Raw genomic sequence first — 18,563 nt, 5'->3', positions numbered from 1 at the left:
GTTACGTTATGAAATATATTCGACCTATGTTGGAAGAAGGGGTGAGTAAAGTAAGGGCGTACATTTTTTACAGCCCAGACAGTTCTGCTAATCGTACATGACATATAATGCCCTCTAATAATAATAATGTAAAATGTATAATGTTATTACTGTTGGGCACCAATATGCCTAACCACGCTGCTGATCATGGGAACGAGAGTCATCCTCTCTGGTGCAAGTGTTCCTGGATTTTTTTACTTGTCGAGGTTTTCCAAGAGTCAGGTACTCTCGTTTCGTTTCTCATTTTGCGTTTCATTTCAACCGAGAGGAAGGAACCGTTAACGACAATAGAGGAATTAACCGTGCACCAAGAATATTTACATTCCAGTTGGCGGCTTGAAAGTTTAGTTCCGATGGAACAAATGGCAACTGACGGAGGCACTACGGTTGTTCATGGAACTAATTTGCGAAATAAATTCCGGGATGAAATATGACTTTAATTTCGAGGCCTGGTTATTTATCCTGATGCAAATTGGGCAAAACAGTACTTTTTTTTCTATTTTCGATTTTTAACAATAATCTAGATCTACGTCATTATACCAAGTGTCTATGTTCCACGTAAGTTCTATGTTTAATTAGATACAAATAAATAGCGTACCATCGAAAAATAAGAAAACACAATACAGGATTCTCTAAAGTTTTACTTCGTATACAAATAATTTATCATTCTTAGCCAGGAAGTGGAAAAAACTGCAAGTAAAGGGGGAACAAACGTTTCAAGCCGTTATACTTTGGTGAACTAAATTCAAAGCCACGTACTATAAATAACAGAGAAAACAAAAGCATTAGTGTAGCGTAAGATAAATCAGACTAACACTATTATACAGAAAAAACAGATAAATAAAACTTGGATAAATTATTTCCTCGCGCACTGCATAGTGTTTTTTCTTTTAATTGTCTCCTAGCAGAATTCTGATAAATGCAAAATAAAAATCTGTCAAAGAAATTTGTTTTCGAGTGCATGAAAACAAAATATCATTATCTGATGGTTTTTCATTCGCCGTTCGAGGTTTAAACAGCCACGGAGAAGAATGTTGTCGAATCTTTTGACAAAGGCAAATGTCACTGTCCCCGCAAAGCAGCACAATTCTTTTTACTGTTTCGATCCGTGTAAAACGGAAATCGTATAGTGTGAAATGAAAATTTCTGGTATTTTCTCGACCGTGTAAAACCGAAATCCTGCGATTCGAGTACCGTGCAAATCGAGTGTTGGATGTAACTATTATCCCGTCCAGGATAACAGTACCTGAACCTGTTCGAGGGCATTCATGCACAGGTATGTTTATTGTTCATTGATTTTATATACTTTAACGCTCGTGTTTTAACGGATAAATTCATTTTAAAAATTAACAATGTGTGTCAGTTACCAATGTGTGTCATGACACACATTGTTAATTTTTACAATTAAACAAAATCAACCAATGTGTCTCTAATCCCTCATCTAATGCACCTTGACCACAGTAGGGCACGTCCATCAAAAATTTGAAAAAAAAGAAAAACACCCCAGCGAACCTTCTCAGCTTATAAATCCCATGCCCGTAAATTCCACCCTTTTTATGGGAGCGTTTAAAAAAAACAAGTTTGCCAACCAACCGAGTTAGAATGTTCCGATTCCCACATAAAACGCGTCGTTGAAGCTGCGAGTCATCGATCGGTTATCCGAATACCTTTCTCCCCGGGGATAATGGATGAAAAAAGACAGCGATTGATAAATTTAAGCAGCGCTGTTTAGCGTAAACGCCCTCGAAGGGTGGTTTATTTGCTGGTCTCGAGCCGCGGGGTGGTTGCACGCTCGGGAGGACAATGAGCCGGTCGAGTGGCACGGTCCATTCATTTCGAGATCTTTATCATCGCTAATCGGTCCCTTGATAGACGAGCTCTCCCCTGTCCTGACGGACTTGCGAGATGATGGATGTTCCAGCTTCGGTAGCTCGTCGGAGGTCAGCGCACCGTCCGTAAGGGATGAGCGCGTAACAGAGAGATATCGATTCGGTGCAGCAGCGAAAAGAAGGTGAACGCGTCGCTTGAATGTTTCATACGTGTTTCACCGTCCGCAAAATCCATGAAATCGAAGGACCAACGACTCACGGCAAACATGCCAGCCACCTTAGACGTGCGACCTAAGAGAGGAAAAGGGTGAAGGGAGTGTGCGTTTTAAATTTTTCATTCCGTTGAACGCGTCGCGCCGCGGCGCATTATCGTCCAAACTTGTCCATCGGTGCACGAAGCACCGATTCTTTTTCCTTCAAGCCCCTCTTTTTTCTTCATTTCTCCCCAACAGTTTCTATCGTCCCCTCGACGAGCTCATCAGCTAATGGAAATGCGATCGAGCGATGAAAACGATATCAATCAAAATATTTGTCCTCGGTAGGGGAGGGGGCGGGAAAACGAACTCGACGCTAAAAGGGGATGGAAAAATGTACCTAGAGGGAGGAAAGAAGCGAGAGGAACGCTGAGCAGAATGGAGAAGGGAGGTTATTAGCCTGACGGTCCTGTGCCTGCATAATGAAAAATAATAAGTTACGTCGGCGACATCGATGGTGTCGTCGAATTGTTTAGGGTGTGGGAGAAAATATTTTGATCACGTTGATCGCCACGTCATCCATATATGGGTGATAGAGCTTTTCACTGAACGACTAAAAAAATTAATTCTGAAAGTCGAATGTCGAAGAAAATAAACTTGAACGACATTCTTGAATTTCGACGAAGTTACAAAAATAAACAATAAACAATAAATGTTTGATCATGTAGCTTCCAATGGTCTGTAAAGAAAATCTAATCCCAGTAGACATTTTCAAATCAACCGGTCTGGCGGACAACGCGTTCTTAGGAGGATAGAAACGGATGAATTTTGACTTGTGTCTCTAAAATATTTAGTAAAATACTGAAATAGTTTCGAGGAAGACCGGATGACCTCGAAATGGCTCTGCACTGGACGGACGAGGGTTAATCGGCAACAAGATATCAAATCTGAGTGCAACGGGATGAACCACGACCCTCTTTCCATTGTGCGACCGCACGAGAAACACGAAATCATGACGGGTGGTGTGTGGGAGGAGGGGGAGGGGGGGAGGGGGGTTGGAACACTTCGGAAACTGAGTCGAATACGCAACTCTTGGAAGGGGTGAGGGGATGGTGAAAGGCAACGATGAAGAACCAAAACCCGATAAATCAGCGGGTCTAGTCAGAATTAGTTACCGTTCCATTTTGCCGCGCGACGTTAAGTAAGTTCCCTTCCTTCCTCCTTTCCGTCCCCGCCCCCCTACGCCACCGCCTCCAGCCCGGACCCCTTCCTCTCGATTTCCTTATTCCCGTTGCTGGCCTTATCTACCCCTCGCGCTCGGCTCGTCTGCAAGCTCACTTCGTTTCCTCCCCTTTTCTTCGCGGTATCCGGATCCGTGGCTTCGTACTGAGACAAAACCGCTTCGCAACCGCCACGGTTCGCCAGTTTTCCAGAATTCCACGCCAGACACCAGGGTCGGTTTCCGGCGTGGCTTCACCCCCTTCGCGGGGTTTGTTCTATCGATCTCGCCCGACGGTATCGCCTAACCACCCCAACGACGATCGTCAACGAGTGGAAATACGCGATTTCTCCGCAGTCGACGTCTCGACCTGATAAAGAGCCACCTGGAATTCCCGCGACAGAGAAAGATTTCGCGCGACCCTCTGACGCGCCCCGGGACACGGCCGCGTAATATTTCGCGATATACGGCACTGGCGCGGAAAGGAGAGCTTTCAAGACACAGGAGAACAGTGCCGTTCGCTTTGGCCATCATTTTTCCCCTGATTCGAGAAATATTTCGTCGCGCTTCGATCGTAAACTTCGACCAGTTTCAAGAGCGGATATCTGTCTGGAATTTCAGTTTGCTAGGGGAGAGGGGTGACTTGTCCGAGCCATTGGATAGGCTAGTAAGAAATGAAATTTAACGTGGAAGTATATGTGTCGGTTGTAACTGGATAATTAACTGGAGAGGATTCGATGAAAAGTGGGAAATATTGTTCAAGTACTTTAGATAAATTATAGATACTGTCGGTCCCATAAATATTCGTACATTCTATGACTATTAATGAAATCTGTCTAAATCAAATGATAGGTTTGATATTATCGAATAAATATTTACTCAATGCTTTAATATTCCTTTCTATTATTTTGTGCAATATTTAAAGTAACAAACATTAAATCAATACGTCTTTATGAATATATCTATTTCTTTAAAAAAGAATTTCCCAGCAACTTCCGCTTTTGCGTGAGAGTTTTTCACACCATTTGTCCTAAATCACGCGCCACGGAATAATTCCGCGAACCTTGACCTGCGGCACCACCCCCGCAGCGAGAACCCTCAAAACTCTGAAGAACTCTCGCAGACAATGTAGCCAAGTTTTAATCTGCAGTTGGCTCGCTTATATCTAAATGCTCACTATTCACGACGTTTGCTATTAGCAAGTTCGTCAAGCAGTTTGTTCGGCTGAAAAAATATTACCTGTAAACACAATGAAATTGTAAAAAACGACTCCATGACCGAAATTCAAAATTTGTTTTAAATTCAATGTTCTTCACAAATGATAGATAAAATAGCAGCTAATTAATTCAGCTGCAAAATAATTTATGTATCATCCCTGTCGCCATTACGGAATGTCTTATATGACTAATTGAGTTTTCTTCAGGTTCCACGCGTAATTTATCTTAAAAAGTCTCGAGCTGTCAAACGTGTACTGTCAGGGTTCCATTTCGATTTGAAAAAGATAAAAATGATCCGTCATTTGGCGGCCCCGACAATGAGATACAAAACAACAGCTTTTCAAGTTCGAAAGTTGCCGCTGGTTTTTGCCGTGGCAGTGTCTTTTTCTTGCGACATTCTCATATGTTCTTCATTTTTCATCTCCCATTACAACGCTCTGTGGAAATGACTCATTGCTGCGACGCGCGAGCGAAGAAATGGTGATTGATAAACGACCCGCTTCGCTTTTCGCAAATAAAGTGTGATGTGCACATATTTCTGTCTTTCTTGCACTACGAACGCTATCGAATTGATGGACAAATATTTTCTGCTGTACTGGGTCTTTCTAAAAACTAGGGCAGATTTTCCTACGTGAAGATATAAAAATCGTTTTCTTTTATTTTAAATTTTTTGCTATAATTTTTTAATGGACGTACCTAGTACTTTACCTAAATTGATTTTTTCAAATATTTTTCACGATAGTTTTCCGTTATCTACGATACCATCATGTTGAGAGATTTTGTTAAAGATAAAAATGAATTCGCTGCACTTTGTTTCAATTTGTAGAATGAACGTGTAAGGAAAATACGAAGAAGAGGTATGAGAATATACAGGGTGTCCCAAAAGTCGGGGAGGAGCCGGAAATGGGGGGTAGCTGAGACGATTTTGAACAACAATTTCCTTTGCAAAAATGTCGGATGGGGCTTCGTTAAGGAGATATTAAGCGAAAACCCCGACCAATCAGAGCGCGCGTAGACCGTTCGAGCGGCCGCGGTCGCGAAGCTACGCGCTGGCGGCCGCGCTTGTACGCGAACAAGTGACTCGACGTGCATCGAAAGACATTGACGCTGACGCCTAGCGCGTAGCCTTCGCTACCGCGGCCGCTCTGATTGGTTGGGGCTTTCTCTTAATATCTTCTTAACGAAGCCCCATCCGACATTTTTGCAAAGGAAATTGTTGTTCAGAATCGTCTCAGCTACCCCCCATTTCCGGCTCCTCCCCGACTTTTGGGTCACCCTGTATAAAGTAATAGTGAAGAAATAGACTATAGTAGTGAAACTTTTAAAAGTATGCCGTGAAACAGAATTCTCTTGACATCAAATATGAAAAATATCGCGGAAAGCAGTCCTATTTTGTCATATTTTAACACTTCCATATACAAGGTGACGATTTTTTCAAATAAAAGACGACGGCTCCATTAAGAGAAATAGATGCAATTGCATATTAAATATGCACCGCTGCATCCAACAAAAATTATGCCGTGAGAAGATAGTCCTCATTACGGGGATCAACTTACCCTGTATCGATTTTTTGCACCTTCGCGTAAAAAAAGCACTACAGGTTGTCCTAGTTTCGACAACCACCCTGTATGCGAGGTACAGAAATTAATACTGTTCAGTAGAGTGCTGTGGATTTTGAAAACAATTTTAGAATCAACGTCATACATTATATCTCCTGCCTAACTATTTATTTTTTTGTGCTGAAACCATGAGTTTCATAATAAATCATAATAATAACATTTTATAATATTTAGTAATGTATATTTAATATTAATAATAATATTTAAATACTCATAAAATGAAGTCGTACAATTAATGCAATTTAATATTACACTTTTCTTCTTCGTAAATGGCCAGTTTCACGCGAAAATAATTAACAGTATTTATATTAATCTTAATCGCGTCCTTGCTCGCGAAATTCATGAATACAAAAGGTTGCATAACTCCACGTGAATCTTTTAGAGGCGCGTAATACTGTACGAAACGAGAGTCCTTCTTGCACGGTTTTAAAGCTGCTTTTAAAAAAATAAGAGCGCATTGGCTCGTGTTCAGAACGCGTTGTTAAGGACGTGAGTGTTCTTTTAACTCGAGGTTTTAATGATATCATATTCTCAGGGCACAAGTTTGAGCATTCTGTTCGCCGTGGTGTCGCTGCCGAGTTTCCTTCCTAAATAAATGACGATATGAAACTCAAGTTTTAAAACGTTGATGAAGTAATCCTGCTCTTTTCCATAAATACCATTCATGAAGATGAAATCAGGATAATAACGGTGAAATTATTAGCAGAATTTTGCTTGGCGTTAGAAACTCGAGTTAAGTGCTTAAAGAACTACTTCCAATTTTACTTGTTTATTTTATCATTTGTTTTACTAATAATTTAGCGATTAAAAGCATGGTTCAGAAAAAGGAGATTTCACATATCTTTGTTACGAAGGCGTTGTTACTAAATATGATCAATGATATAACCATATTACATTAATAAAATGCATAACAAATAACATATAAAGATAAATATTAATAATTTCATAAAAGTAATCCACATCGCTGTTAATTATCGAAAATAAACAAACGTTGTTGGAAAATCTGTTTGTCGATATTAATTAGATTATTTATGTTTCGATGACACCATCGCATACGTGATTACTTTAGTTATTATATCCGTCAATGGTTATTTACATTTAATACTACACGGTGAAGAGAAATTATAGTTTCAACCACATTAAAAATATAAAAATTTACGTACATATCGTTAAAGAGAAAAGAAATCACTTAATTCATGCTATATTATTTCATACTTGCCTGAAAAAGAGACTACCCTTTTTCATTTTTAGTTGCTCTCGCATGAACGTTTATGATCGAGCAATTACACGGTCTGCGGCTTGACAAAGTCATTAAACGCGACATAAAAATTTTCTCGTCCAGAGAACGGAACACGTGTAACAAAAAAAAAAAAAAAGAAAGGAAAATAGCAAACGCAGTATTCCGTTAGAAAATTGAAGTCTGACAGCGCGAAATGATATTAACACCAGAGTGTCGAGCACGTTGATACCCGTTTAAAGTTCACTCATCAAAGGTCAATTAACGCGGCCACCAGTGGCGAGCAAGCTGCTCATCGACGTATTAGGAGCCCGAGAGATAATCTTTCACCTCCGGCCGCAAGCTGGTTTTTTTTCTTTTCCACTATACGCGCTGGACCCTCTCCGCGGGTAATCCCGTTTGTCAGGGCGAGCAACAGGGACGTAGGAGCATTTTGAAGCGCGCTTAACAACGTTTATGAAATGAGATACTATTATAGGGAGAGTTCAGTGGTTAATCGGTTTAAGTCAATAGACCGTAAAATAGGGATTCGCGAGATACACCGAAACAAGCCAGACGTTTCACTGGTGTGTTACGTTGGAAATTATATAGCACCTTAAACCGCGAGATGAAACACTCGAACATATTGGACAGTAGAAAATTGTTGAGAAACCCCACAGCTTTGAGTGAACTGATATCAAACACCTTGGATAATTATACATAGTTTTCATATATTAGTAGCTGTATATGACGAAACATTGTATTTGTAATAAAATAATTGAATCTTTGAATTATTTTTTGAAAAAAACTAGTCCTAAGTAACTGCGAACAACACACTATTCTAATTTCTGAATGATTCGTCCCGAATGATTCCCTCTGGGTGAAGATGGTTCGAGAATTGTTCTTTGCGCAATCGATCTACGATTGCGAACGTTCCCTGGTGTGAAACTCCTATGGGTATACTTTCTATGTTGACAAAAGGTGGTAGATACGATGGAACGTAAATATTGACTCTAGTATTGTTTGTAAGTACAAATAAGAAGCGTTCGAGAACCGTGTATTAAGATCTGCGAAGTCGAGACGTGCACCTGAGTGCACGCCGCGTGACAGATCTTTAAAATTGAATCCTTTGTCGAAGTTTCACAATACGAATTGTGTTTCTACATCTTTTATTTATTTTACTGTACTTTTTAAATGGTTAGAGCTACCCCAACCAATCTTCCGGCATGGTACTCACCATATTAAACAATCAACTTCGAAACGTCAGAGACACTTTTACTCCACAGTAACATTGGTTTCTGGAGGCATCTTTTTCGCTCTCTGGATCTAACGATATGATCGACGACCGTACGTTCCCAAATATTAATAGAATGCTCGTTGACAAATATTCGCCAGCAGTCGGAACGACCGGTGATATCCTGGTGAAAAGCTCGCGGGGTCGTAAGACGGGTGAAAGAAGCGCGGTGCAAGATACGCTGGTGAATTTTCAGGTCGAGTCTATAGACGTTTCGTAGCTGACGAAGGTACAACCGACCGCGGGTGAAATATCCGTGCGTGAATAATGTAGAAATCCGCAAGAAAATATGAAGTCGCATTACCGAAACGGAACAGGATATTTGCGCGGATATTTCGCCCCGTCGTGCGGATTTTGCCGAGCTCGGGGGTTGGGCATCGACAGAAAGAACCGAGGGGTGATGCTAGAATCCACAGAGTTACGACTGGCGCGGACAAGGCGACTAAGCAAATGGTGGTCGAAATTATTTGTTCCATGACCACTGGAAACTCCAGTGGCGCCATTGGTTCGCGTGCTCGCCGTGCGCTGAGCTTTCCGTCGCCTAATCCGGCTTTAAAAAAAGGAACATTGAATTTCCGTCTGTTTAGTACATCTAAACTTAAAACTGATCAACATTTCCCCAACTTCCAGGTCTTAAACTAGACTTCAATCACATTCTAAGGGTCCGAACCAGCAGTCCTAGCTCCCGTTGAAGGTCTTGCCTCCCCCTCAGACACAGCTATTGTACTTTTCACAGTTAATTCCCTCGCAAAGGAACGTCAGCTCATCGGAATCGCAAGAAAATACGAAGTCGCATTACCGAAACGGAACAGGATATTTGCGCGGATATTTCGCAGCGTCGTGAGGATTTCCCCCGGTCCGAGGGGGTTGAACAACGACGTAGGAGGGTGGTGTGGGTTGCTCGAATCCACGGAGTTATGGCGGTAGTCGTGGGCAAGACACGACCAGCGAACGGCGGTCGAAATAATTTCGCCAAAGTTCGCCGGTAAATTATTGATACCGCCCAGAACCCGTGGCGCCTGCTGACTCGGTTGTCCTCAGTTAAATGCGCTGTTTAATTAGGAAATCCGCAATTGTGGTAAGGCGGGGCATTGTCAACGGTCACACCTAGCCATGCGCCGCGGCCAGAACATTTTCACGCGATGACCGCTGGCCAGACGACAGATTGCCTGTATAGCGGTAACGGTAGCGCGCGAAACGAGCTCAAAACTATTTCTCCGCCCTGCCTCGCCGTTACGACGCGTTACGACGGACATGCAATTAGTCGGTGAACAAGAGTTTTCGAAATTACACGCTCGAATTCGAGCGACATAACGGAATTAACGCGCCGTGGAAAGTTTCTTTTTGACGCGTCTAGTATATAGGGAATGGAAGCCGGTGAGGAGCGGAGAGGGTGGCGGTTAGGCGAACGATGCGGTGATACTGTGATAGTCAAGAGTTACGGGTACGAAATTGACTGTGAACTGATTTTCCCGCGTCTTTGAGTTCGGAATGGAGAGGGAAGCGTGATTGAATTTTTAGAAAGACGAATCGAAAACGCGTGGCGCGAATGTTGCGAGCATGTTTGTATTAAAATTTATCGTTAAGTGAAGTTTTAATTACGTTTCATGTTTTACGGACAGATTCCATTACCCGAGATTAATTTCGATCGTCGATAGAATTGGAAATTTTTAACGATCTTTCTCTTTGACGCCGTGACGGCTGGGGATTTGGAATATTGTTAGGGTGTGGAAGAATGGTGGATAATTTTTGTTCCATATTTATAGTATTCCCTTACGATTTATTTAGTGCTTCTTTACCATATGAACTTGTACAATATTCTTTTTGATAGTAGGGAATTTCTTTTTGCTTTGTTTCTCAACGCGTCTAAGTTTGAGAACATTAAAAAGTTTATTTGAAGCAAATGAATATTATTGCTCCAAATAAGTAAAATGGACGTAACTCTATGAGGCGAGAGGTTAAAGTATCCACTTGATGTCTGCGAGCGAATAGATTGTGCTATAAAGATTCCAACTCACTTACATTGACCAAAATATTGTTTATGCATATGTATGACTATAATAACGTGCACTCAACCATATTAAACTTGTTTATTTAATGAGTTACCAGTTAATATTATTTTAATAATTTTCAATATTGCACGCTGAAACAAAATTAACGAACGACTAAATAGATTTTAGCATCATTTTCAGATATTTCAACTCCGCACGGCGAAAATACGTGTATCGTGTATCAAATTAAACGAAGTTCTCTAATTGAGGCGCCGGGGTTAATATCAGAAGTTATCGATCGTTAACATTTTCTAGAAAATTGGAAACCTGTACATAGCAGCTACGTACTCTATATGCTAAATATGTGCCGTCGTCGAGAGGGATCAAATGCAATAAAATCAAAATTATAAGAGAATGAGTTTACATAATAAAAATATGCGACCTCACATGAAATACAAAAATATGTGTAGATTCAGCTTCTTCAAATGTAATTAAAATATTCATCGTTCTGCATTTACGTTGAATTTTATTTGTAAGGTTGCATACAAAAAATTAAAGTAATGAGTGAAATAAAGAAAAAATAGAAAAAGCTAAGAGGTAGCGAAGTTTAACATCTTATACTGTTGTTAGCTTTGTTAAAGTGTTTTCACATTTCAAAGCCTCGGAAAATGCATTACCATCGAAAATCTGCTTACAGAAAATATAAAAGTCTTGTAGAAATTTTTCACATCAATTTCTTGATGACTTAACAAGGTTTCAGAACTTTTACATCTAGAAAATCGATGCATAGTGATGCCCGTGCGCTTCGCCGCGTAACATAATGAGAAAAACATGCCTCGACTGGCAGTACTCTCGTTACATTCGGCCCTGCCGGTGCCCCTTTTCATCGACCTCGCATTGCGAATAGTTAAGATCAGATACTTTTAGGAATGCGCTTGACATACGATTCGGAAACCGTTTCTCGGGAACCGAATCGTGCGATCTGCGAATCAGCGAAATAGGCGTCAGCACTCAACGCCAGCACATCCGCTGAACTTGGGACCCCTCCGGATTTCAACGGATGCCGAAGCGAAGGTTCTCGAACGCGGCTCGTGCCATGCGAGGATCAGCTAATATATAAACCCGTGGACACGCCCCACGGCGCTCTTTTTTTGTTCCGCTGTCAGTACGTTCTCATCGTGGTGATTACCGAAATCTTGTGGTCGCGGACAGGTTAACTTCACGCGTTGTCGTTACCTACGAAAGTCCGACGTATAATCGGTTAAGATCACATCGAACCTTTATCGTCAATCGAACACGCACTCAGCGTCGCACTTTGGTCGTCAAATACTAAATTATTGTAGTCACGGATAGAGTCATCGTACGCGCGCCGCGTCGTTACCGAGGAAAGTCCGTTGTTAATTAGTAGAGACCCGTGTCGCGAGTGATAGTTGCCGACAAACAGATCCTTGCAACAGCACAGCCCTGGGACCACAACAGATAGCTGGTACAACCAAACTGTAAGACCGACAAGCGGTAACGTACCTGACTAATTGTATACTTGATTTCCCAAAACCGATATTGTAATATAAACTCGTTATTTTGTAACAATACATATTTATTTATATATTTAAATGCTAAACCTTGAAAACAATCATTGCAATCCCGAATTGCTCTTTCCCGTTAGCGAATACAGTTAAGGTGAGCTTTAGCTCTTTAATTGAAGACGAAGATCCCAAGAAAGAGTCACAGATAAGCTGGGACGTAACACTGTCGATCCCGAAAAATGCCCTGAAGCCACCCAAACGAAGTTGAATTAAAATTTGTATGAAATACATTTCGTACCGAATATAGTTTTATGAAAATAAGACGAAATTCGACCGAGTGAATCCGCTTGAAAGAAAAAGTTTCATTTGTAAGACCATTACAATTAATGATATTTATATATTTATAAAGTATTCTATTAATTATTACAATATTTATCATAACTCAAAAACATTTCCAGCACCCTTATCAAGCAATGTAACTCACATTCGAAACAGAGATACAGGTTAAATAAAAATATGTAAATACGAGTGATATATGTATAAATACTAGTAGACAGTTGAGTTGCCAGAAATGACCCTGAATCTTCCCTATGTAGACCAGCTCGACCATACACAGGGGTTAGATGCGTCGATCGTCGTAACTGAATTCGTCCCTTGGATAGAACCGGAGACGTACTCGGAATACTTTGGCGGTTCTAAGAATTTTTAGAGGACGGCTCATGAATGCAAATTAAAACGTTTATCCGCTCCTATTGCGCGCCTCTTTCCCCGTTTCCGTTATTTGATTTCCCGTATAAACGGGATTCAAAAGTCGATAAGCCGCGCTGGCGAAGACTTAAATAATGAACGTCGCGGTAAACAGACCTCGTTGTTTAAATTCTCCTTATCTCAGGCGTGGGAGGGGTGGTCGGCAGTTTTTCGCCATGGCCCTTGTATTAGATGGCCGTTCAGACTCGCCGCGAAATGGGTCAACCCAAATTACCATGAATTATACCCCGCGGGGGGTTCTTTCGCGTTAAGTGAAAGAGAAGTGCGCGTTAATTTCGGTACGATTTTTCATATCGTCCAACCGGAGCTGCACAAACGTTGGAAGGTAAACTGAAATTAGCGAATCGTATTACCTTCGTCGGCAAAGCGACGCTGCGATTATTTAATTAGGCCGCTTTCGTCGTGCTTTGACGTTCCTTGCCATTTTATACAGCGGGAGCGAACACAGGCTCGTTAATTTGCCTCGTTCATGTATCGCGATTGAGCGAACCGCTCGACAGTGGGTACTGTGGACGCGCGAGAAAAGTGCTACAGGCCCCGCCCACTGGAACACGTGGCGACCATTTCGTTGATTAGTCAGGGATTCACGTAATATGCCAGTCGGACCATATTTGAATTTTTGCGGGAATATCTCTATAGGATTTTTGTTTCTCTATAGGACGAAAGATATCTTGCAATCAAACTAAAGGTTTCAACCCCAAAGTCCATCAATTTTCGCAATATTTTATCCAACTTATTATTCGAATTAAGTTACTGATATTATGTAACTGGACATTAATTACAAAGTGTCCAACTATAATAATTCTGGAAAGTCATATTTCAGTAAAGGAACGTTTCATTGAAGCAGCCATTCGTTACGAATCCCCTTTCGAAATGCGAAATTGCTTCGATATGAGAGGGCAACGTTATTATTCAAAGTGTCACGGACGATATCGCTCAAAAGGAGAAAAAGCGCGTGGAATCGGTTTAAACAGGAGCACATGAGTATACAAACAATATTTTCGATATGCTAATAATCCTGAGCACGATATCAAGATACATGTATGCTCGTAGTACTGTGATCCAAACACTCATGCAACATTCATAAGCCATCGTCCGTATCGCTTCACCTTTTCAGTTTCCATGCAGTAAATCCTTGTCATATCGTATCTCCTGGCTTTCAAGCATTAAAGAACCTCCTAGCGACCGTTTCTTTAAGAGTGCGATTTTTTTCGTGTCGATTTGCAAACATGTTCCTCCTCTGTCGGAGCTTGTCAATTCAGTAACAAAGAAGTAGAGAAGGTAAATTAAAAGAAATGTCGACCGATAATAATATATCTTTGTAACTCAGATTGTAAACTATAAAAAATTATACTTCTTAGCTTTCTTCAGAAATTAATATGTCCGCGCATAGTTGATTTATTTTTATAAAGCATTGAAAATTACTCGCAAGTATACTGAAAAAAAGATTGCTGTTAGTGGTTAATAAAAGTCCTGTCAAAAATAAAACAGAACTATCGTAATACCATACCTCCGTTAGTAGTTAAGAAAGCAAGTAGAAATAGCGAGTAATGGTCAGACGCGTCGTCTACATTGAATTCAAGAGCTCTAGTCCCCAACGAAATCTCGAAATCGATACTCTTCGAACCCAAGACTGGTACAAATATTTGTATCGCACATTTTTTATTTATTTTTCATGACGAATCACCCTTGGCCGTTACTACTCTATTTCGCGCAGCGCGGAGTGCATCGAGCATCGCTTTGAAATTTGAAACTCGGAATGCAGACTGCCGCGGAAGCTCTCTATGTTTGCATTATTAAATAAAGGCGAGTTCGAAACTTTACATTGGCTCGGGACACAATCGACTTTGTACATCCGCCTTTGAGTCATCTGCGTTTCACGCGTCACGTGACAACGAACCAATTACGCGAACACCCTAATGAACCAGGATAACAATGAATTTATACTCTTTGTATTAATTAACAGTGCATCAATTATTTCGCCTCTTCGAGATTGAGTGTTTTTCTTGAAGTAAGAGAAAATATTTTGTAGGGAATTATTTGGAAGTCGAATTGTAATTGTATTGTAAACATATCATAAATTGATAGTTTAAAAATAATTTTGAAATATTTCACTATTGACATTACTGCAGCAAAAAATAATATAGATACTCGAGGCAAAAGAAAATGTCAGTAGAAGAATCAATATTTTCGTTTGTTCGGTTTGAAAATTGGAAATGCAACTGATGGGGCCACGGTATTTGGCTATCGATAGGGCCATGTAAATTGCGGGTTTATTCGGATTAGGATTATCTCAGAATTCGTGGATGGACAGTCAATGGCTGCTTCTCCTGGTTACCGTAATTATCAGTGCTAGACCTGCAATCAGGGACTCCGTCAGGATTATGAATGCGATGATAGAAACTGGATTTGCTGGAATATATCGATGCTGGACGTCCGAAATACTCGGAGTTCTATTACGAAACTTGTTAGCTCTAGTGGTCTTACCCTGATCCGCCCTCGCACTCATCTGAAGCCAACAGTAATTACGCGGCATCATTGCCCAAAGCATTTACAGCGCATAAGTTCTCCAGGGCTACCCATTCGTTCGCCTATTACAGAATAGATTTCAACTTGATAGAAAATCCAAAAAAATATTGATATATTGGCGTGGTGAGACTCTCATTAAAATGTTATTCAATTGCTATCTAATTATGTGTTTGATCTATTAGAGTTGTGAGAGTGAGACTCATAGAATGTGCAGCATAGTTTCGAGAAGAACTTGATACCAATGCTATTTCTGTCCTGTTTCTCAGAGATCAGAGTACTACCCTTTAAATACTGTTCGACTGGCGACGAACGATCGGCGATTTCTGTATTGATAGTGGTACCTAGAAAGAATCGAGGGTCGCGTCGCCGAGGCTAGGACAGTTAGGAACAGTCGGTATGGCGACGAGCCAACCAGCAGAGGTGTTTCCAGAAAAACGCGGGAGAATACCAGGCCAGTGAATTCCTGTTCACAGGAGCCACTCCTCGGAATCTTAGATAACCTCAAACAAAATACTATTCGTCGCATACTTATCGAAAAATTACTGGTACCGTGGAATTTATCGTCGAGAAATGTTAAACAAGGCTACGTACTACAATTTTATTTTATTATTAACTTGTACTATTCTCCTTATGAAATTATGTATATAGAACAGCATTTACAAATATTAGTTTTCAATGTCTAAAAATAATTTCGAATATCTAGAATTCGTTGTGCTATTTAAAAATGAATTAATAGAAACGTTTCAAAATTATATGAATGTTCATATCCATTGAAACGTTTACAAATGATTTGAAATACAGCTGCGGGCAGTAGTGTTCAAAAAACCGAGAGAATCGAAACGATTTGTCTCTGTCTCAAAAAAAGCGTACATACCTACTAACGAGGGAAGCGTCTGCTGCAATTTAATTGGCGACGGTTTTTTTTGGCGTTCGACCGTTAATTAATTATCCTTGTAAAATCTTTTTCCTCTATTTGTCACATGTATTCGTCGCTTTATTGTCCCCATTCTAACAATTTTTTTTATCCTTTTTTTGCAGCGTCACTGTGCGACATGGTTTTCAATAGTGACTCGACGAAAACAGGAGTGGTCACGTCGCCAGGATATCCGAATCCTTATCCATCTAGGACGCACTGTACATACGACTTCCAGGGACGAGGCAACGAACGGGTCCAAGTGATATTTCAGGATTTGAATTTGTATCATGCATCGAACGGGGCGAACGAGTGAGTCGATTGTTTTTATTACGATTTATGGTCTTCCTTTTCCGCTATTCTCATTTCAACCACATTTTCACTGTTATTTTACGTATGTTATTTCGAACTGAACATCATTCTATTAAAGGTTTAACAGATCGAAGTATTAACATTTCAAATAATATATATAATATTAATAATGGTACGCAAAATGAGCAGTATAACATTGGAATTACTTTGAACACATAGTACCTATAAATAACAGTATTAAATATTATGTATGAAATTCTAATACTGCTCTAAATTAAAATTCTTAAACTCTACATCATTCACATTAAACAGCAATTAATTTCAATTAATTATTTCCTTTGTGAACGATAATTAAGACGATACCTCGCAAATCGTGCGAAATAAACAAAAACAGATCCTGGCAGAATAATTGTACGTGTTTTCGCCGTTATATCTTTCAACGCACAACAATAAATTCTGATTGAATGACTGAACGAACGCCACAGGCAGACCAGAAAATAAACTGGAAAAGGCAAAAGAGATAAACTTCTGTGTCAGGATTAAAGGTGACGATGAAATATACGTACGCGTATCGTGTATCAAATGAATGAAATCAAATCTACGGGAACTTTGAAAATGCATAAAATATCAACGAGAAATAATACGAACGGTTTATTTCGAATTTAAGGATTCGACGACCGTGGAGTATTGAAATATCTAATTTCTGTTGCATTTTAAGTTTAAAATTCAAATACTTAATTCCTCAAATTAAATCCTCGTTTTTGATGAATAATGAATAACCACTGAGTTGTTCATGGTTTAATCATTATAATATATAAAATAAGAAGGATACTCAAACCAATGGAGACGTTCGCAAATTCGATTACAGTCCATCTTAAAATTAAATTAAACGAACCATACAAAAGGATGCGCCACATGTCATGCTCGTTGGAACAAATTAAATTGAAGTTGACTCAAAAAAGCAATACCGACAGAAGAAGACAGCATACAAGCCGTGTTTAGTTTCTTGGTAATTAATTCTTGGCATGATATACACTGCACTCATCGCGCAGAGTAATACGGTAGTATTGCGGTAATTCTTCCGTCTGCCCCAGTTTCTAGTCGTGCCACTTCTTTAAACATCCTTTCCGAGCGTGAAAAGTTAAACAGTAATATCGTGACTCAGAATACCGTTCCTTCTTTAGTACTGCTGCGATACTGCAAGCGTAATTGACATAATTATGTTTTCTAACATTTTCACAGTACATTCATACAAGTAGAAACGTATAACTGAAACCACTTACGTTGAAACAAGTTGGCAGAATAACTGACAAATTTTGCAAAAGCTTAAATTTCAAAGCTGAAAGCTTCAAATTGCTATAATTATTAAGTAATCCACTAATTTTGCTGTGGAATAAACGTACCATTTTTAAAAAATTTTACTCAACAGTGAACACAACATTCTAGGTGTAGATTACCTTCGGGTAGAAGAAATCTATTTGTCGTCAGCCAGTACAACTCAATTGTTTAAGAGATCCAACAGCAAACCGAAAGATTCGAATTCCGATTGCAGCAGCGGTGGTCCCCGCGCGACGATTCTTCTTCCTCGGGTGCAAACGGTTGTTCTACGTGGGGGCGACGGGTGAAAAACCGTCGACGGCGTCTCTTGAACGTTAATTTAACGGCATTGCCCCAATAATGGCGGAAAGAACCGATGGTCGGCACGCGAGCGCGCGCGCGCGCCGTTTCCAAGCGTTCAGCGTCCAATCGAAAGGCAATGTAGAATTTGGCAAACGCTATCCTGAGTTCTGCTTGACGTACCTTCAAATACAATTTGGACGGAGTGCATCGAGTGGTGTGCCCGAATTCCGCTATTAGTGTGCCGATTGATCGACCAGTTCGTCCCGTTGTCCGACGA

At 40.3% G+C, this 18,563-nt stretch overlaps 1 protein-coding gene across 1 annotated transcript in view; it reads left to right on the top strand.

The window, feature by feature from the left end:
• The window catches only part of LOC128896353 (suppressor of lurcher protein 1), a 468,244-nt gene that overhangs the window by 403,616 nt on the left and 46,065 nt on the right, over nt 1–18,563 (top strand). The window contains exon 9 of the mRNA XM_054159693.1: nt 16,480–16,666. Coding sequence (XP_054015668.1) covers nt 16,480–16,666 — 187 coding nt within the window. The remainder of the gene's footprint in view (nt 1–16,479; nt 16,667–18,563) is intronic.

The sequence above is a fragment of the Hylaeus anthracinus genome, unplaced genomic scaffold (genome assembly GCF_026225885.1).
Source record: "Hylaeus anthracinus isolate JK02 unplaced genomic scaffold, UHH_iyHylAnth1.0_haploid 0, whole genome shotgun sequence".
NCBI lineage: Eukaryota > Metazoa > Arthropoda > Insecta > Hymenoptera > Colletidae > Hylaeus > Hylaeus anthracinus.
This window is presented reverse-complemented; position numbering and strand designations above follow the sequence as displayed.